This window comes from Taeniopygia guttata, chromosome 23 (assembly GCF_048771995.1).
Source record: "Taeniopygia guttata chromosome 23, bTaeGut7.mat, whole genome shotgun sequence".
Lineage (NCBI taxonomy): Eukaryota > Metazoa > Chordata > Aves > Passeriformes > Estrildidae > Taeniopygia > Taeniopygia guttata.
The window spans coordinates 2,471,753-2,491,745 of NC_133048.1; the positions used below are offsets into that span (position 1 = coordinate 2,471,753).

Sequence of the window (19,993 nt, forward strand, 5' to 3'; positions counted from 1 at the left end):
CTGTCCTGTCACCCGTGTTTTGTCACCTCTGTCCTGGCACCCGTGTTTTGTCACCCGTGTTTTGTCACCTCTGTCCTGGCACCCGTGTCCTGTCACCCATGTCCTGTCACCCGTGTCCTGTCACCCGTGTTTTGTCACTTCTGTCCTGGCACCCGTGTTTTGTCACCCGTGTCCTGTCACCCGTGTCCTGTCACCCGTGTTTTGTCACCTCTCTCCTGTCACCTCTATCCTGGCACCTGTGTTTTGTCACCTGTGTTTTGTCACCTCTGTCCTGGCACCCGTGTTTTGTCACCCGTGTTTTGTCACCTCTGTCCTGGTACCTGAGTCCTGTCACCCGTGTTTTGTCACCTCTGTCCTGTCACCCGTGTTTTGTCACTCGTGTCCTGTCACTCGCATCCTGGCACTCAAGTCCTGTCACTCGTGTCCTGTCACCTGTGTTTTGTCACTTGTGTCCTGTCACCCTTTTGTCACCTCTGTCCTGGCACCTCTGTCCTGTCACCTGTGTCCTGTCACTCGTGTCCTGCCACTCGTGTTTTGTCACCTCCGTCCTGTGCCATCCGGGTTTTGTCATTCGAGTTCTGCCATTTGTGGTATAAAAGCAGCAGGATGGCTCCTGTGACAGTGTTGGAAACAAAAAAGTTTGAATAAAAAGCAAAATAATAAAGTTCTTTACAGGGAAAAATCGAGCCAGGGCAAGAGGTTCTTGCTCCTGCTAAAACACTTCAAAAAAGCGATTTACTCCTTTTGTTTTCTTTTTCTAGTGAATTGCTCAGGTGGGACTTTTTGGTTTCTGTCCAATTGTCTATCCTGAAGTTTGAGGTGATCCCCAAGGTCCTATGAGGCGTCTTTTAACCAAATTGAGGAGAGAAACTTTGGGTTTTTTGTCCTTTTTAAGCAGACAAAGGGTAACTTTTTTACTCCATCAACAGGGGCCACACTCCTACAGGTTCCTCTCCCTCTCCTGAAGGAGATGGGAGGAAAGGAAAATTGTGTCATGCCCACCTTAGAGGAAATGAGAACACCTGGGACAGGCAGAGACTCTGAGAACTCCTTTAATTGCTGTTAACTGCAAAAGGTTTGGAGAAAGTCATCGTTACAAAACTACCAGCTGTTAGAATTGCTCCTGGTTCCTCACCCCAGCTACAAAAGGCTCAGGGAGATGCGGAATAGTTCGAGAACAGAGAATATTGCACAACCAACCCAAGGGTTAATTCGACTAAAGAAGGAAAGGAAGTGACACAGATGCTGCACCAGGTCCCCACTGGTGTCCCCTGTGTCCCCTGCCCAGGACAAGCTGAGGCTCTGCTGGACCCAGGAGAGGGATGCTCCCACCAGGAGTCACCCTAAAGAAGGAAAACCCAACCTTAAATCCCCCAACTCTTCCCAGTGCACCTCGTTTAGTGCTGTCCAAAGCCAGCAGGGAACCCCCAGGCCTGGAGAGGGCAGGACAAAGGCAGAAAGTGTCACCCCACCACCCCCAGGGCCAGGGAGAGCAGCGAGGGCACCGTCCCCTTGGGGTAACTGTGCATCAGCAACATCTCGTGTTGTGACAAGGAAACTGCCCCAAAAAGAGGCCTGAGGGAGGGGAAGCAAGCAGTGAAGGAACCCAAGTGAGCACAGCAAAGCTCGTGGTGGCTGCAGGGCCTGGCACGGGTGGCACAGGGGTCAGATGGGGACACACAGCCTCAGCCAGCAGGGATCACCCACATTTGGGAGCCTCTCTCCCCCCAGGCTGGCCAAGCAGAGGTTGAAGTGTTCAGTGGGTCAGGCTGGACCTTTGCAAGGGCTGAACTGGCCACCAACACCAGCTCCCAGCTGACCCAAACCACTGCCAGCCCAGCAGGGCCCCAGTAAGAGCAAGCCACGAGGATTTTGCCTGGAAAATTTCACTAGAAAGACACAAAACCCAGCGCAGGAAGGTGGTGCAGCTGCAAAAGGTGGGGAGCAGCAGGCCTTGGCTCTTTGAAGAACTGCTGGAAACGGGAGTTTCCATGAGAAAAAGCTTCCAAGACAAAAAGCCAGGCAGAAGCTCGGGGTTTGGCAGGGGGTTTGGCTCCTTCTAGGGTCAAAGCCATGAGCCAAGTGCCTTTTTCTGCAGCACCTCCAGCCCTCAGGCCCTCCCTGGGTGTTGCTTTCCAGGTGGGAATTGCAGAGCAGGCACAGCCACGTCCAGGAGCCTCTCAGCTGTAGGTTACACGTGCACACACAAGCAAGGAAGGAGCCAGCTGGCAGCCTGGCAGCACCCAGCACGCCTGGCAGGGCTCTGAGTGCCCAGCTGGCCCCAGGGACCCCTCACTCTGCCTCTTCCCAACACGTCAGGGTCAGTTTTGGCTTGGCCAGTCTCTAGGACCTATGGAGAAGTCAGGTTCCTGTGTGCCAGTGACCTCCTGCTTCCTCCTCCTGCATCTGAAGGGGTGACTTGAGTTGCCCCCAGGTTTTTGCAGGGATGGAACTCCTCCAGCCTGGAACTGCAACCCCCAGCACAGTCACACACAAAGGAACAGCCGGTCCGAGATTGGATTCACATTCGATGGTGGAAATGAGCCTGTGACACACTCTGGAAGCAGCTGCTTTATTCCCAGTCTTCCCACTCTTCATCTTCCAGCTGCAAGCAAGAGGAAATCCGTTTCTGAGCTGTTTCTGAGCTGTTCTCAGCTGTTTATTTCTGTAACTCAACAGCTCCTCCTTCCCAGGGCACCTGATGTATCCTCACACTCCCACAGCAGGGATTTGCCTGCTCTGCTCCCCTTGGGAAACCTGCACACTCATCCCAGCACCCCGTGGGCCTGGTGATGCTTTTTGGGGGGCACTTTTGCCTCTCCTGACTCACCTCCCCAGACATTTCCACCTTGGAGAGCGCCAGCTGCACCTCCTCTTCCGTCATGTCCAGATCAAAGTCCTTTTCCCAGTCCTCGCTGATATCCGTGCTGGAGCCTGGAAGCACAAAAATCCCCACTGAGCCACCAGAGCTGGCCCCATAGCCCTGCAATTCCCAGGGGTCAGAGCTACCACAGCCTGCCTGAGGAGGGAAAGCCTCCACATTGCCAGGAACAGCTCCCTGACACAGATGGGATGGACTGAGCCTGCTTCCCTCACAGCCAGGGCTGCTGCAGGACCAGCGGGAGAGGTGGATGCTGAAATATTTTCTCCTCTGGCCTGGGAGAACTGGGATGTCTCAGGTTCCAGCCACACAGAAAATGCAGCAGATAGGAATGACAGGAGGGACTTGGATATGGGGACTGTCATTGTCCCAGCAGGGACACCCCCAGGGATGACAGGCAGAGGTGACATCCTCCAATCCACTGTCACTTTTGGAATTCTATAATAAAATAATAAAATTGGCTCTTTTTTTTCTCTTGAACACAGCACATTCTCTCCACAGAGCACAGCCTTTCCTGGCACCCAGGGACCAAGGGCTGTTCTGCTCAACCAGCAGACCTTTGATTTATTTCCCTCTCCTCTCCCTCACCACCAGAAACCCAGAGCTGCCCTCCCAGCGGGTTCCCAGCCCCACACAAACCTTTCTTGCCGTTGTTGGAGGGGGTGGATTTGCCGCTGTCCGAGTTGAGCTCGAAGACTCTCAGATCTGTGGGTCCTTCCTCTGATCTCAGAGTCTCTGTCCTGCCCTGGCCTTTGCTCTGCAGCTCTCTGAGCTCTGCTGCCTCCGAGGATGCTGCTGATTCCTGGGCAGGTGCAGAAGGCTGAGCAGCTTCTGGGGGCTTGGGCAGGGAGCTGTGCCCTTCCAAGGTGGCCTCCAGCAGGCTCTGGGAGAGGCGGCCGGTGCTCACGGGTGGAGCTGCAGTCTGTGGCTGGGTGGCAGGCACAGGGGCAGGGTTTGCAATCTGAGTCACCAGGGACACGCTCTCGCTGCTCTCCGAGGGGCTCTGCTCCACTCCTGGCTCCGGGGGCAGCACGGCCCAGCTCTCCCCAGAGGGGCCCTGGGGAGCAGCAGGGGGGTTTCCCTCCCAGCTGGGCTCTTTCTGTGCTGCTCCTGGAAATGTGATGTTTGCACAAGGCAGGGGGGACATCCCCAAGAACTCCTCTGTAGGGAGGCAGAAGCGAGAGATGTTTCAGCTGGGCGGGGAGCTGGATTCCACAGAACGGCCTGAGCTGGGAGGGACCCACAGGGATCATCCAGTGCACCCCAACAACCCCACCCTGGGCACCCCTGAGAGCGCTGTCCTGGAGCTCTGCCAGCTTTGGGGCCGGGCCCATTCCCTGGGGCGTGGGTCTCAGATTCAGTCAAAGAAAGAAACTGAGAGTTTCTAGCCAGGCAAAGAGCCTGGAGAAGAATGTAAATAATTCTTTATCTCTCTTGTTTTTCACATTGTTTATAGTTAAGTTCTAGCACTCTGCACCAATGCTGTGGTTTGTTTTCACTTCAGAACCAATGGATTTGGTCCTTGCTAAGCTCTGTATAAAAGAGAGGTGTGTTTTGAATAAAGGGGAGTCTTACTCTCACAGCCTTCTGAGTCAAGTCTATTCATTCCCGTCCTGCCTCGACAGCGACACTGGGGAGCCTGGGCAGTGCCCAGCACCCTCTGGGGAAGAACATTTCCTGATATCCAACCTCAACCACCCTGACACAGCTCCAGGCATTCCCTCAGATCCCACCACTGCTCACAGCAGAGACCAGAGCTGCCCATTGGGATTTGTGGGAGTGAGGAGGAGCCACCACCCCACGACAAGTTCTGCACAAAGCCTCCCAGAGCCCCAAAACATGTCCCACCTTCGTCCTCCTCCCAGCCTGGCTCCTCCTGGTGCATGCTCTGCTCTGCTCGCTGCTTCAGAGCCTCCCTCCGAGCTTCATCCTGCAGGAATTCAACACCAGCAGCCACTCACATCCCCCATCCTGTCGGAACTCAAAATGTCCCTCAGACATTTTTGGAGGTTCCGGGCCCAGGTCAGAAGCATTTGAGACCCTGGCAGGCAGCTGGAAACAGCTGTGATTTTGGGTTTGAGCCATGGAATGATTTACCAACCTTGCAGGAAGAACAAGAAGTCACAAAAGTTTAGATGTTATAGTAGAAGTAGTGACAAAGTAGAGGGAAGAATTTTTGAGTGCTGTACAGGGGGGTTTTGGTTTTGTACATTGGGGTCAGAGGTTTAAGATGGAGGGATTTGGGCCTGCCCTGTCCTCCCTCTTTCTCCTTCCTCACCTCCATGTTCTTGGTGATGTTGGCACTCACAGATTGGTTTAGAGTAGAAAAGCACCATTTAATATAGGTAATAGGCATTGGGGAAAAACTGTACCCATGTAACACGTGATGTACCATATAAAAGATAGAAAAGCACCATTTAATATAGGTAATAGGCATTGGGGACAAACTGTACCCATGTAACACGTAATGTACCATATAAAAGATAGAAAAGCACCATTTAATATAGGTAATAGGCATTGGGGAAAAACTGTACCCATGTAACACGTAATGTACCATATAAAAGACAGCACAGCCCTGGGCAGAGGGGGAGAGAAGAAGCAGTCGGGAGTCAGAGAGGATGTCAGGGTGTGTGTGTGCCTCTGCCTGAGCTGTGAGCAAACCACAGCAGCCCCAGAAGAAAATCTTTTAGATAACTTGCAATAAACTGCCTTGAGACCGAACAACAGAGATGGCTGAGCCTTTCTCTGGAAGCATGGGTTGGAAAAGAGACTTTTCCTCCACATGGAGCCCTTGAACCAGGTTGGGCTCTGTCACCATCCCTTTCCTGCCCCGGGCATTCCAGCAGCACTGGCTCCAAGGACAGCCCAGATCCCTGTTTTCCCAGGAAAAGCCCCCAGGGACCCCCCAGCCTGACCCACCTGCTCCAGGCGATGCAATTTGTAGAAGTAGCGCTGCCAGAACTCCAAGTGGGAAACAGCCACAGGGACCTGGGAGAAAGGGATCAGGGAAAGGGATGAGCCCCTCAGAGGGAGAGTTGCAGCTGCTGCCATGCCCCTCTCTCCTCCTAATTTCCTTTTTACTGCAACCATTTTCTCATTGAAAACTATTTTTCCATAGTTTCCATTCCAGCTGCAGGGGACAAAGAGCTCAGGGCTCCCCTGCAGCATTCCCCAGGTCAGGAATTGCCCAGGCAGGGCTCACCATTTTGGTGTAGAGTGCCCGGATGGAAGGGCTGGTTGCCAGCAGCTCTGCAATCTCCCCTTTCTTCTCCTCCAGGTTGAACTGAGCCAGCCAGGCCTCCAGCAGCTCAGCAGGGCCTGTTTGGGACAAGCACAGGGATAACAGGCCTTGAATTTGGGGCAGTTCCATTGCAGAGATGCTGGGGCAAAGGAGGAGGGAGATACAGCGTTGCCCTGATTTTTAAAAGCGTTTTCTTTTATAGCTCTTTTGAAAGTTTTAAAGTTCTAATAAAAATTCTTTAGCCTTTTGATAATGTTTACGTATTTCTACTGGAGTTCTCACACGCTGTTCATGTAAATAATGATTGTTTTACATTCTTTGTGGGAGAAGAGCATTGATGGACTGCTGGTTTGACCAGTGTGGTTGGAGAGGTGGCAACTTCATCCTCCAATCCACTGTCACTTTTGGAATTCTATAATAAAATAATAAAATTGGCTCTTTTTTTCCCTCTTGAAAGACCAAGAGCTCCTCACCAAGCTCCTGTGTACCCGTTTCGTGTCCAACAGTGACAATACAGAGCTCAGAACTCCTCTGCCAGCCCAAGGCCACCAATTTCAATTGGGCCAGTAAATTCAACCTAAGCTGGTCCCTGAGGTTAGAGCCAGCTCTGCTCTTCATAGCTGGCCCCAGCTACATCCCAGCCAGCCCTGCTGGCCAAATTCAGGGGATTCCAGCTGCCCCCCAGACCCCCTGAACCCCCCATACCATCGGGCTCGTTGCAGTAGGTGGCTGGGTCGGACTGGAGGCTGTAGAGACGAGCCTGGAGGAGACACAGAGGGACACTGTCAGGGGAGGGACAGCAGCAGGGACATCAGGGTGCCACATGCCAGGGGGGGACGCTGACCTTGGCACTGTCGTAGGGCTCGGTGGTGCCCGAGGGCGTTGCCATCAGGGTGATAACGTCGCAGTCGATGGTTTTGTCAGGAGAGGGAGCAAAAGTGTCCGAGATGACCCCCAGGAAGTCAGACAGGCCCTTCCTCACCTTCTCAGTGGCACCTGAGCCTTCTGCCCGCTTCAAGGGGAGAGGCAGCACAGTGTCAGCAACATCCCAGGATTTCTGGGCAGGATCCTGAAGGGAGCAGGATCTGCCCCTTCAGGAAAGTGGTGGGAGGCACCTGCCTCAGAGGGGAACTGAGGCTTTGAGGGAAAACAGCCAGGTTTGGGGCTGCCTGCTCTCCCTGCTCGTGTGGAGAGCCCGTGTCACCCTCCAGGGACACTGCCAGTGTCCCCCCTGCCCAGCACACTGGAGAGGGAACCACAGGCACCCTCCTGTGCTCCACAGAACAAGGGAGAACGGCCTTAAGCTGAAGGAAGGTGGGGTTAGATGGGATAGTGAGAAGGAATTCTCCCCTGTGAGAGTGCTGGGATGGAATTCCCAGAGAAGCTGTGGCTGTCCCATCCCTGGAATGATCCCAGGTGGGGCTGGAGGGGGCTTGGAGCAGCCTGGGAGGTGGCAGGGGTGGCAGTGGATGGCGTGGAAGCTCTCCCAGCCCCTACTCACTGCCAGCTTGTCCTTGACCACGCTGGCCGTGGCGGCGATGGTGCAGGCGGTGTCGTGCTGCACCACTTGGGTGAACTCAGCCAGGTCCCTCTTCATGAATTCCAAAGCCTCTGTGGACTGCAAGGAGACAGCACATGGATTCTCCAGGCTTTTGCTTCCCCAGCACGTTACAAAAACTCAGTTGTGAGAGTTTAGCCCAGCTGGGCCCTCCCCCCTGCCTGGGCAATGCGTAAGACCAGAATAACCTGAACAACAACAGCACCTGCTATGCCCAAAACACATTCCAGGAGGTTTTGAAGCCAAGACTGGGAAAAACACAAGCTGGGAAAAGCCTGGCTTTAGGTTTTGTGTGTAATTAACACGAGCAGTGCTGTCACAGGCAGGAAGTTGCACACCACAAAGCCATGCTGGAAGCACAACCCCTGCTCAGGGGGTGATTTCCACAGATTCCACAGATCCCTGTGGATATTCTCAGTTCAGTCACAGAGAAAAGCAGAAAGATTTCTACCAGGCTAAGCCTGAGAAAAACCCCAACAGAAATATAAACAATCTATTATCTTGTTTTCCATTCATATTATTTGTAAGCATGTTCTACCACACTAACCCAAGTGTATCAATCAAGTAAAATGTCTTTACTTTAAGGCCAATAAAATTAATGTTCTCTATAAGAGAAGTGCTTTTGAATAAACATTAATTTACCTTCTAAAATCACACAAGCCACTTCAGCCATCCCTGCCTCAACAGCATCAACCCCCAAAAAACCCATCCCAACCCCACTCTGGGGAGACCCTTTGGGGCTGTGGAGGAGCCTCGTTGGGCTCCCGGGGCCGCCGTCCTGGAGGCTCCCAGAGGTTCCCAGATGTTCCCAGATGTTCCCAGAGGTTCCCAGAGGTTCCCACCTTCTCCTTGACAGCCTGGTAGCTCTGCTGGAGCCAGCTCCGCCACCAGCCACCGTCCTCCCTGCGTGGGACAGAACACAGCGTCAGCACACAGAGCCCCAGCCCAGACCCACATCCCATATCCCGACCCCAAACCAGCATCCCAGACCCCAACCCCATATCCCGACCCCAAACCAGCATCCCAGACCCCGACCCCAGACCCACACCCTACATTCTGATCCCAGAAGCAAATGCTGATGCCATGCACAGATTCCCAACCCCAGACCCAGATCCAGGCTCCAGACCCTGACTATAAACCCAAATTCAGACCCCAATCCCGGATCCCACCCCCAAACCGCAGCCCGGCGCGGCCCCGCTCCCGCCGCCCCCATCCCACGGCGGTCCCGGTTCCTCTCCCGTTCCCTGTCCCATTCCCGTTCCCTGTCCATGTCCCTGTCCCGTTCCAGGTCCCGTTCCCTGTCCCAGTCCCGTTCCCTGTCCCGTTCCCGATCCCGTTCCCTGTTCCGGTCCCGTTCCTGGTCCCGTTCCCTGTCCCATTCCCGTTCCCTGTCCATGTCCGTGTCCCGTTCCCGGTCCCTGTCCCGGTCCCATTCCCATTCCCTGTCCCGGTCCGGTCCCATTCCCATTCCGGTTCCGGTTCCCGTTCCCGTTCCCATTCCCATTCCCATTCCCTGTCCCGGTCCCGGTCCCAGTCCCGGTCCGGTCCCATTCCCATTCCGGTTCCCGTTCCCGTTCCCATTCCCATTCCCATTCCCATTCCCGGTCCCGGTCCCGGTCCCGGTCCGGTCCCATTCCCATTCCCGTTCCCGTTCCTGTTCCCGTTCCCATTCCCTGGCCCGGTCCCGGTCCGGTCCCGTTCCCATTCCCATTCCCATTCCCGTTCCCGGTCCCATTCCCATTCCCTGTCCCGGTCCTGTTCCCATTCCCATTCCCGGTCCCGGTCCCGTCCCCCCCCCCCGCCGTGCCCCGCTCACCCCTCCGCCATCTTGCCGGTGTGACGTCACCAATATTTACCGACCCCTCACCCCGCGGGCCCCGCCCCGGAACCGGGCCCCTGTGACGTCACGTCCTGCCCCGCCCCGGGGGCGCGCCCCGGTACGGCGGCCGGGCGGGACCGGGAGCGGCGCCGGGCGGAGGTGAGCGCTGCGCACCGAGCGCTGCCCGCGGCGGGCGGGGACGCGCTCCGGGGCACCCCGGTACCGGGCAGGGCGGTCCTTGGAGCAGGGAGGGTCCCGGTACGGGGCGGGACGGTCCTTGGCGATGCCGCCACCGGGAGGTCGGGGGATCCCGGTACCGGGCAGGTTGGCCCTTGGCGTTCTAGGGGATGCCGGTACCGGGAAGGACGGTCCTTGGTGTACCGGGCAGGATGGACCCTCGGTACCGGGCGGGACGGACCTTGGTGGGATGTGGGACCCCGGTACCGTCTGGGACGATCCTTGGAGGGGTGTAGAACCCCCGGTACCGGTACCGGGTGGGACGGACCCCAGGGGCCGGGCAGGACGATCCTTGGCGGTGTCTCCGCCTGTCCCGGTAGCCGCGGTGTCCCCGCGGTGCCGGCAAGGGGTGGCAGTGCCGGTGTCCCCGCAGGTCCCGGTGTCCCTGCAGGTCCCGGTGTCCCCGCAGGTCCCGGTGTCCCCGCAGATCCCGGTGTCCCCACGGGTGCTGGGAAGGGATGGCAGTGCCGGTGTCCCCGCGGGTGCCGGTGTCCCTGTAGGTCCCGGTGTCCCCACGGGTGCTGGGAAGGGGTGGCAGTGCCGGTGTCCCCTCGGTGCCGGTGTCCCTGCAGGTCCCGGTGTCCCCACGGTTCCAGTGTCCCCGCAGGTCCCGGTGTCCCCACGGTGCCAGTATCCCTGCAGGTCCCGGTGTCCGCACGGGTCCCGGTGTCCCTGCAGGTCCCGGTGTCCCCGCGGTGCCGATGTCCCCTCGGTGCCGGTGTCCCCACCGTGCCGGTGTCCCCACGGGTGCCGGGAAGGGGTGGCAGTGCCGGTGTCCCCGCCGTGCCGGTGTTCCCGCGGTCCTGGTGTCCCCACGGGTCCCGGTGTCCCCGCCGTGCCGGTGTCCCTGCAGGTCCCGGTGTCCCCGCGGTGCTGGGAAGGGGTGACAGTGCCGGTATCCCTGCAGGTCCCGGTATCCCCGTGGCGCCGGTGTCCCCTCAGTGCCGGTGTCCCCGCAGGTCCCGTTGTCCCCTCGGTGCCGGTGTCCCCTCGGTGCCGGTGTCCCCTCGGTGCCGGTGTCCCCTCGGTTTGGGTGTCCCCGCCTCGCTGACACCCCGCTCTGTTCCCGCACAGCCATGGAGGTGCAATCCTACTACGCCAAGCTGCTGGGGGAGCTGAACGAGCAGCGCAAGCGGGATTTCTTCTGCGACTGCAGCATCATCGTGGAGGGCAGGATCTTCAAAGCCCACAAGAACATCCTGTTCGCCAACAGCGGCTACTTCCGAGCGCTGCTCATCCACTACATCCAGGACAGCGGGCGCCACAGCACGGCCTCGCTGGACATCGTCACCTCCGAGGCTTTCTCCGTCATCCTGGATTTCCTCTACTCGGGGAAGCTGGATCTGTGCGGCGACAACGTCATCGAGGTGATGTCCGCCGCCAGCTACCTGCAGATGACCGACGTGGTCAACTTCTGCAAAAGCTACATCAGGTCCTCCTTGGACATCTGCAGGAAGATGGAGAGGGAGGCGGCGGCGCTGTACCAGGCCGACAGCGGCAGCTCGGCCAGGGAGGGCACCTCGGCGGGCTCCAGGAGCGCTGCCTCGTGCTCGGCGCAGGAGAAGATTCCGGAATGCCGGCGGGACCCTCCGTGCGGGGACTGTGCTGGCTGCCAGCCCCCGGAGCTGGCAGCCCCCGGAGCCCCCGAGCCGGCCGGAGGGGTGGAACCCAAGGTGGAGTTGGACCCCGACGAGGCGGAGGCGGAGGCGGGCGGGCGGCTGGCGCCGTTCCCCGCGCCCGCCTCGCTGGGGCAGGGGGAAGAGGGGCAGCCCCTGGAGCTGGCCTGCAACAATTTCCACATGAAGCAGTTCCTGGAGGCTCTGCTGCGCAACGGCTCGGCCCCGAGGAAGGAGGAGGTGGTGCATCACTTTGTCCGGGGATTTGAGGGTAGGGCTGAGGATGCAGGAGTGGCCGTGAGCTCCATGATGGACATTCACAGCGACTGGTATGGTGAGGACACAGGTGAGAGGACTCGGGGGTGCAGGCTGTGCAGTGGAGGAGGGAACAGCTTTGTTGGGTTTCTTTTGTTACTCCTGTCCAAGAATATTTTGCTGAATTTTTGGCACGGTGAAATAAACTCTCCTTGTGCACTTTTAAAGCAGCTGGACTTGTTTGTTTGGTGCAGCCCGTGGCAGGTGAGTATTGCTGACAGCTCTGCAGCTCCCAAATCACCCCCAGACTCCACTTGGGGTGATTCTTTAATAAACAAACTCACTGGGACCTCGTTGAATGATTTTTAAAAAGGATTTTTCCCTCCTGATGGTCGTAAGGAGCAATTCAACAGGAGCTGAGCTGCCACAGGAGGGATCTGCTGCAGGACCTGGCGCAGCAGGAGGAGCTCATCCCATCCCAGCTCCTGCCAGTGCTGCTCTGTTTGCTCCTGCTTTGAAATTCAGGGGACAGGAATCAGTTTTATCCAACACTGAGGGATTCCTGCAAGCCCTTTAGGAGCACTGAAAGCTTTCAGCTTTTTGGTATGGCATAAAGATGAGGCTTTTTTCACTTTCCAGCTGCCTTAAGGCCAGCACCAGTTGGAATATCTCAGGAATATTTCCTGGCAGCACTCTCAGGCACCTGGAGAAGAAGAAAATCATGCCCATGTGCATTTCTCTTGATGTGGACAATAAAGATTTGGGCATTTTATCTGGTTTTTCATTAGTGCCTTGTCCAAACAGCCCTGTGAGGACAGGAGGTGGCTCTGACAAACTGCGAGTGCCACAGGTGCTGAGGATGTGACAAATGCCACAGGGCTGGCACTGACTGTAGCCAACAAATTTATCTTCCTGTCATCTCCAGCTCAAGCTGCCTGAGTGAGTTTAAAGCCAATAAAAGTGACAGATCCTCTCAGTGCTCTCAAACAGGGCACTGTTAAAATCACAAATGCAGGTTTACTCTCAGAGCAGGGCTGTCACCACTCACGCTGCTGCTTTTTGATGTGTGGCAAGGCAAGAACATCCAACACACAAATTTCACTTCTCTTTTGCCTCTCTCAACACCTCCAGGCTGTTCGTGAGTCACTAAAAGGGAAAGGCTTCCAGAGTTTGATAGGGAACATCAGGAATCCTGACGGTGTAGCAGAAATGTTAGTGGGAGATGGGATTTGAGTAGGAGTGAGGGAAAAGAAACCAAACCTTCCATTCCTTCTGTTCCTGTGCTAAAACAGGACTTTGTAGCAGCGAGGAGAGTGGGAGTTTCTCAGCTTTCAGTGGTGCTGCTGCCTCTGCTTCTTCACAAGGCACCAGAAATGGGAAATACAAAGTCCTGATAAAAGAATGGTGCACTCAGGTTAAGAGATGAGATAAATATCACTTCTTTTCAAGTGTCCACCTCTGCCCCAGTCATCCTTCACAGCAGAAGGAGGGGAAACAGGCACCTGGAGAGCACTGGAAGCAAGGCAGGACTAATAAATGGGTTTAAATGAAGCTCTAAATGCCCAGCAGGGATTTGCAATCCCTTGGGAAGCTCCAAAACAGGGTGAGCTGACTCTCACCCACATCATTAATACCAGACACACCTTTTTTGATAGTAGGTTGGATAAACCTTAATAAAAAGGATGCTCTGCAGCCTCACCTGTTTGACACACAAAAACATTTCCCTGAATCAGAGCCTGGAACAGGGAAAATTAATCCTTTGGCATCACATCTCCACCTTTCTGCTGGAAAGGAAGCTGGGCTGGTGCTGAAAAATTTGGCAATGCCCACGTTTCTGTAAAATGGGATCTTCAAATTTAATTCTGTTCTTGCACCTGACTCCATAATTTGTGTATTACTTGTGGTTGGTTTTTAATAACAGTAAAATATTGTCAGGAAAGTATTTGAGTCCTTCATCTCACTATTCCCAACAGGAAGGCAGTAGAAGCAAAGGGTCATATTTTCATATCTAAATATGAAGGAACATGGACAAAATGTGCTATTCCTGGCTGCAGTTTGTGTTAAAGGTTTTAGTTTCTGATGCTGTTTAATGCTAATGGTTTAATAATTTAAGAAAAAAGGAAGTGGCTGAGATGGAGCAGAGACCCCACTTCACTAGAAGCAGATTATTGGTACTTAATTAAAAGATTTCTGTCGCTGTTGAGGCAGGGTGGGAATGAGAAGACTTATTCAGAAGGCTGCTGAGAGTAAAACTCTGATTTATTCAAAATACACCGCTCTTTTATATAGAGCTTCGCAAAGGCTAAATCTATTGGTCATGAAGTGAAAACAACCCATAGCATTGGTTCAGAGTGCTTGATGCACAGTGATAGAACTTAATTATAAACAATGTGAGAAACAAGAGAGATAAAGAATTATTTACATTCTTTCCCAGGCTTTTTACCTGGCTAGAAACTCTCAGTTTCTTTCTTTGACTGAATCTGAATCCCAAAGATTTCTTAAAATAAAATGAACGTTTTGCTGTCTTGAACAACAGACAGGCTGATTTTCCAGGGCACTGCAGCTGCATGAATGCTGCAGTGGCACAGCTGAGGAAATGCCAGGTGAGTGAGCACGGGGAGAGGGGACAGCGCAGATCCCTGTCAGCTCTGCAGCACCAGGAGCAGAGGTGCCTGAGCTCACAGCCTGTGTTCTTCTCCCCAAGGTGACGTGCTGGTGGTGCCCATCAAGCTGCACAAGTGCCCGTTCTGCCCCTACACGGCCAAGCAGAAGGGGATCCTGAAGCGCCACATCCGCTCGCACACCGGGGAGCGGCCGTACCCCTGCGACACCTGCGGGAAGCGCTTCACCCGCCAGGAGCACCTGCGCAGCCACGCCCTGAGCGTGAGTACCCCTGGGCTCAACCTTCCAACTCCTCCAAGTTTAGAAGGGATAAAAGAGACTTGTGCTGTTGCCTCAGGGTTTAGCTTTTGTGTTTTGCAGGTCTGGTGTTGCTTTAGGGGGCTGGGGTTCGTGTGAGGGGATGGTGAGCTCAACGCACAGAGCAGGAGACAAAACAGTTCCTGCTCTAGCTGGGGACACTTCAGCTGAAGGGGTGAATTTCTGGCCAAATCTGTGGTCAGAATCCCCATCGTGATTCTGACCACAGATTTGGGCCACCCAAGTGTAGGAATCATGGACTGGTTTGGGTTGGAAGGATCTTAGAGCTTGTCCAGACCGTGGACACCTTCTACAATTTACCAGGTTACTCCAAGCCCTGTCAGGAATGGGGAATCCACACCTTCACCACCCTTACAGGGCAGGATTTGGGTGTTTTGTTCTCTCAGTCTGTTAGATTAGATTTTAGGAAGGAATTCTGTTAGGTTAGATTTTGGGAAGAAATTCTGCCCTGTGAGGGTGGTGAAGGTGTGGATTCCCCATTGCTGGAAGTGTCCCAGGCCAGGCTAGACAGGGCTTGGAGCAACCTGGAATTGTGGAAGGTGTCCATGGTCTGGACAAGCTCTAAGATCCTTCCAGTGCAAACCAGTCAATGATTCCTATGCTTGGGTAGCCCAAATCTGAATCACGATGGGACTGCTTCAGCTGAAGTGTGGCTTGTGGAAACAGCAAATTGCCTTTTTTCCTCCAAGTTTGCTGTTTTTCTTGCAGGTCCATCGTTCCAACAAGCCCATCACCTGCAAGGGCTGCAGGAGAACCTCCAAAACACAGCCTGTCGCAGGGGCATTTTATTATCCCAATCTGTTAGGTTAGATTTTGGGAAGGAATTCTGCCCTGTGAGGGTGGTGAAGGTGTGGATTCCCCATTCCTGGAAGTATCCCTGGCCTCTTAAGATCCTTCCAGCCCAAACCAAGTCCACGATTCCTACACTTGGGTAGCCCAAATCTGTGGTCAGAATCACAATGGGGATTCCACTCCCCTTCAGCTGAAGTGTGGCTGTTTCCCTGCTGTGTCAATCTCTCCAAAGCAGCAAATTGCCCTTTTTCCCTCCAAGTTTGCTGTTTTTCTTGCAGGTCCATCGCTCCAACAAGCCCATCATCTGCAAGGGCTGCAGGAGAACCTTCACCAACAGCCTGTCGCAGGGGCTGCGGCGCTTCGGGCTCTGTGACAGCTGCACCTGTGTCACCACCACCCACGAGGACTCCCTGCCCATCAACCTCAGCCTGGTGGAGACGGCCTCGGAAGGGCAGGAAAAAGGGGATGCTGACAACGATTGGCCCATCTATGTGGAGTCTGGAGAGGAAAACGACCCAGCTGAGGATGAGGATGGCGATGACAAGCAGGAAATCCACCGGAGTTTGTCAGACAGAGAGACTTTGATGTAGCAGTAAGAGGAGAGGGGGAGCACTGAGAGGTTCCCTGGCAGTGGCTGTGACAGAAAACTGAACATTTGCTCAATCAGTGACACTGTGCTGGTTTTTATTATTCTGTTTTTTTAATTCAATTGCGGGCAGAATTGGAATTTTTAATACTTTGAACGTTTTCAGTGCTGTGCACCAGAAATCTGTGAAGAATCTCCTGTCTGGGCTCATAGAGGTTGGATTTGAGCAGTTTCTCTGCCTGCTGGTTTTGGGTTTGCAGGTGGAACACCTCTGGGTTGTTTTTGGGACAGGTTTCTTCAAATAATGAGTCATGGTCCTTAATCCCTGATCTGAAAGGAGCACCACCTTTTCTCTGAAGATGACATAAAATGTGGTTTTTATCTCCTACCTTGGGACTTTTCCAAGCTAATCTGTGATTCTTCTGTCTTAGGACAGTGTTATCTAAATTATGAACCATAAATGTTTGCTGAGACTGGACTTGACCTGGAAACCAGGGCAGAAAAACCAGGATAACAAACAAACAAACAAACAAACAATAAAAATATGCTGCTGCTGGAAAGATAGACAGGAAGAATAAATCTCTTTCACGTAATTAATTGCAGGAATTTAGAGATCAAGCTTTTCTTTCTGAATTTTTACTGCATCTTCCTCTCCTAAGAGCTCAGGTTGTAGATCTTCAGCTGTGTCTTTAATGTCACTCACATATCAGTAGTCTTGGCTTAAATATTAAGCACAAATAATGGTGTTTTAGTGGCCAGGACTAAGAGAAAAGCCCAAATTCTTTCCAGCTTTTTACAGTAGGAGTTAAAAGCTGTCAGGCAGGTTCCTTGGGAATTCTGACTGTGGCAGATTGAATAACCAGATCCACACCTGGTGTAGCTGAGGAGCAGTGAAACATCTGAGCTATGCTATAAAAGAGCTCTGAATGCCCTTTTGGAATCATTTTCTTCCTCTTTTCCTGTAATTTCTTTTTGAATTCGGGGATCCTCTCATGATTTATATTTTGTGATTTTATCCAATATTTTTTTTAAAAAAAACCCTCCACTGTGGACCTCCTGTTTCTTTGCTGGGGCAGCTAAACCTTTAGAAAGGAGGTAGATTTTGTCACCTTTCCAGAAGCAAGTTTTTAAGAGCTATCAAAACTCAGGCTGGGAAGCTTTAGAAGGAAACCCAGCACCACCAGAAAGCCTGTTTGCTTAGGGGTGACCTCCTGTTCCCTGACAAAGGGACAAAACTGAAATATACTGTGAAATAAGACTGTTAATGCTTCTTCACTCTGCTGTTCTCTAAGTGTTTCACGAAAAGGCAAATTTGATGAGTCTTTTTGGCTGGAGCAGAATTCTGTAGACAGATTTGGCTGACAAAGAGTGAGCAGTTCCTCCCACTTGATGCTGTTTCCTGAGGGTTTTGGTGTAAAGATTTTCCACTTGGCAAACTTAAAAAACCCAAAAGCCCTCTGATTTAACCAGGGTTTTTTTCTGCATACCTCGTGCTTTTCTTGTACGTGTTGGAAAAGAACAATTCAGCTTCTCCCTCCGCTTCATCCAGCAGTGAAACAGTCCCACTGTCGCGTCAGATTTATTTGTGAGAGGTGATTCTGCTCTCACAAGTGCAGCCAAGGGTTCATTGCCACACCAGGTAGGATGAGGAAAGAAGAAACAAAGTTCTTTTTAAAGAATTCACTTTATTGGTGGCTGCTGAACAGAGCAGAAGGTGAAGAGACTTCTTTTGGAGTGGTCTGGTCCAAGTTCTTGATGAGTGTCACCACGTAACGTGCTGGTTTTATTTTCTGACCCTTAATTTGGGTGAGTTTCAGTCATTCCTGTTCCAGGTCTGCTGGAAATTTGAGTTTGTAGGAGCTGGAACACAGGACAAGACCTTTACAGAATTCCCTGCTCTAGAGCCCCTGTTTTAGTCAATCTGAATTAAGGGACATTTGGAGGGACAACTCATGGAGGTGCCACTTTTGGAGTTGAGCTGCTCTGAAAATCCTGCTGTGGTTTTGGCTCCTTGGTGCTCTTGAAAACCTGAGCAAAATGTGGGGCTTGTAGCTCTTGCTGGAATGTTTGGAAAAGCACCTTCCATCCTCCCAGGGCTTGTCTTTTGGACTACTGGATTTTTGGTGAGTCCACCCAAAACCACAGGGTGATAAAGGTGATAAAGGAGGGACTTTCTGCCTTGAGAACCATGGATAATCTGATTTTTTTCTGGGAGACTCGCTGATGGAAGTGAGGCAGGAATGTAAATAGGGATCCAATTAATATTTAGTGACCAGGCTCCCCCAGCTCTGGTCATGAAGATTCCACCTCGTTGTAAATATTGGTAGAAGCCACTAGACCTGGAATATCAGCTGAGCCTGCTTCTGGCTGGGAAATTCCTGGTGTGGCCGAGCTCTGCTGGCTCTGAGCCCGTGGAGGCACTTGGAGCAGGGAAAATGAACCCTTTGGAAGGGATATTCCCTTTGCAGGAATATCTGCAGAGACCTTTTCCTTCACCCTGCTGTTTTTGGTCTTAGAGATTGTCCTTGTGTGTTTGTGCCTAGAGAATGGAGCTGTCAGGGGTCCGGGGCGGGCGGGGGGAGGCTTTTCCACAGGGAAAGTTCCACCAAACTCGGTGTTTCCTGTTAAATTGTCATTTTGTGCTGCCTTTGTTTTGTTTTTCCGTGGAGTCTTTTCAGCCTTTGGATGTAGAAGAGGATGGAGTTTATTTATCCACATTCTTGTGACCGGGGTGTTCATGTAAATCCGTTTGCTTGTGCTTTCCACTTTGTTTTTTGGATGTTTTTTCCTGAAATCTTCCATTTGTAGATCCAGCCTCTACAAGCTTTGAGAAAATGATGTTGGCTGTTTAAAAAAAAAACCCTTCCTGTGGTGCTTGAGGAAGAATAAAAAATCATGTTTTTAGGGGAGTTATTCTAATAGAATCTCTTTCTCAAAGGTTTTTAAAGGCCGTGAAGATGACATATCTTAAAACTTAGCTCGTTGTACTTGACTTTGTTTAGGAATACACATTTTAATGTATTTTTGCACAGAAATGCACTGTATTTCACTGAAGGAATACATGCTGCACTGGTGTTTGTAGTGCATTTAACCTCTTGGTGCGAAGCCCTTGTAAACCTTCCAAATGTGGTCGTTGAATTTCCTGATGTTTTGTAAGACAGTTTCATAACTGAAGTCCTTTGGTCCAGTAACAATGACAAATTCTTATAAACTGAACCTTATTTGTGGAAGTGACTGAACTATATTTGTGGATCTTGGAGCATTCTGGAGTTTTTTGATTGTCTAGAAAATAAAACTCTCTGAGAGGGTTGCTTTGATTTTTTTTACCGTTCCAATGTTGACTGAGTAAACCTGAGAGTGTCTAGATTGAAGGCTCACGTTTCAATTTCTGGCATTAAAATTAAATAATTCTTTTCATTTCATTAATTCGATTTAAAAATTAATATATCCATTTTTGGGGACAGCTAGTTTACAAGAAAAATCAGGTTTTTGGAAGGAAAAGACTAAAAAGATTCTGGTCACTTAAACCCCAGCCAAGTGAGATTTTTAGAAAATATTTTATTTTATTAACACAGGCTTTTTTTTTTTTTTTTTTAACAGCCTTTGTAGTTTTATGTTAATTCAACTTTTAAAACTTTGCATTTTTCTTGCTTGGAAGCAGACACTGATCCCAGCTAGGAGGAAATGCATATGGGGAGGACAGCATCCCAAATATCCTTTCCATAAAATTTTGTAATATATCCAATATTTGACAAAAAATCTCGCTGCAAGTAGACAAATTTTCCTTTTTTTTTTTTTTTCCTCATGAAAGATGTGAGATGCCAAAGAACTCAGAGGGGATGAGGGTGGTTGTCTCCACCCTTGGTGAAAAGGGAATGAACATCAGCTGGATGCAAATGTGGGACAGTTGGGTGTTCTGAGAAACTGGGTGAAGATAAAGAGTTTAAGGAGGGTTTTAATTGTCCTGCTGGAACAGGATTAGGATCAGGCTTTCCCTAAACTGGACCTTGCTGCCAGAGGGAAGATTCCTCCCTGGACTCGGGGGTTTGGGACAGGACATTCCAATTT

At 52.2% G+C, this 19,993-nt stretch overlaps 2 protein-coding genes across 3 annotated transcripts; one reads left to right on the forward strand and one right to left on the reverse strand.

Annotated features, from left to right (window-relative positions):
* Positions 1–1,038: 1,038 nt before the first annotated feature.
* Positions 1,039–9,518, reverse strand: BSDC1 (BSD domain containing 1). The gene is given in 5 exon segments (NM_001245237.1): positions 1,039–1,570; positions 6,981–7,134; positions 7,624–7,740; positions 8,523–8,583; positions 9,497–9,518. Coding segments are annotated over 5 exon segments (516 nt in total). The 5' UTR covers positions 9,508–9,518; the 3' UTR covers positions 1,039–1,397.
* A 5-nt stretch (positions 9,519–9,523) lies between these two features.
* ZBTB8B (zinc finger and BTB domain containing 8B) lies at positions 9,524–19,235 on the forward strand. 2 transcript variants are annotated; one of them, XM_030290660.4, is made up of 4 exons: positions 9,524–9,658; positions 10,811–11,698; positions 14,312–14,490; positions 15,618–19,235. In XM_030290660.4, the coding sequence occupies exons 2-4, from the start codon at positions 10,813–10,815 to the stop codon at positions 15,927–15,929; spliced, it is 1,377 nt and encodes a 458-aa protein (XP_030146520.4). In that variant the 5' UTR covers positions 9,524–9,658; positions 10,811–10,812; the 3' UTR covers positions 15,930–19,235. The 2 variants fall into 2 exon arrangements, with proteins under 2 accessions (XP_030146520.4, XP_072774089.1); XM_072917988.1 differs by lacking the exon at positions 9,524–9,658 and adding an exon at positions 9,682–9,757.
* The last annotated feature ends 758 nt before the right edge of the window (positions 19,236–19,993 follow it).

What these genes read in the sequence shown, in the direction of transcription:
- ZBTB8B (XM_030290660.4), top strand. Translation starts at nt 10,813, where the DNA reads ATGGAGGTGCAATCCTACTACGCCAAGCTGCTGGGGGAGCTGAACGAG. An exon ending in CTGGTATGGTGAGGACACAG is followed by an intron (nt 11,699 to 14,311) that starts GTGAGAGGACTC and finishes CTTCTCCCCAAG; the next exon opens with GTGACGTGCTGGTGGTGCCC. An exon ending in TGCGCAGCCACGCCCTGAGC is followed by an intron (nt 14,491 to 15,617) that starts GTGAGTACCCCT and finishes TTTTTCTTGCAG; the next exon opens with GTCCATCGCTCCAACAAGCC.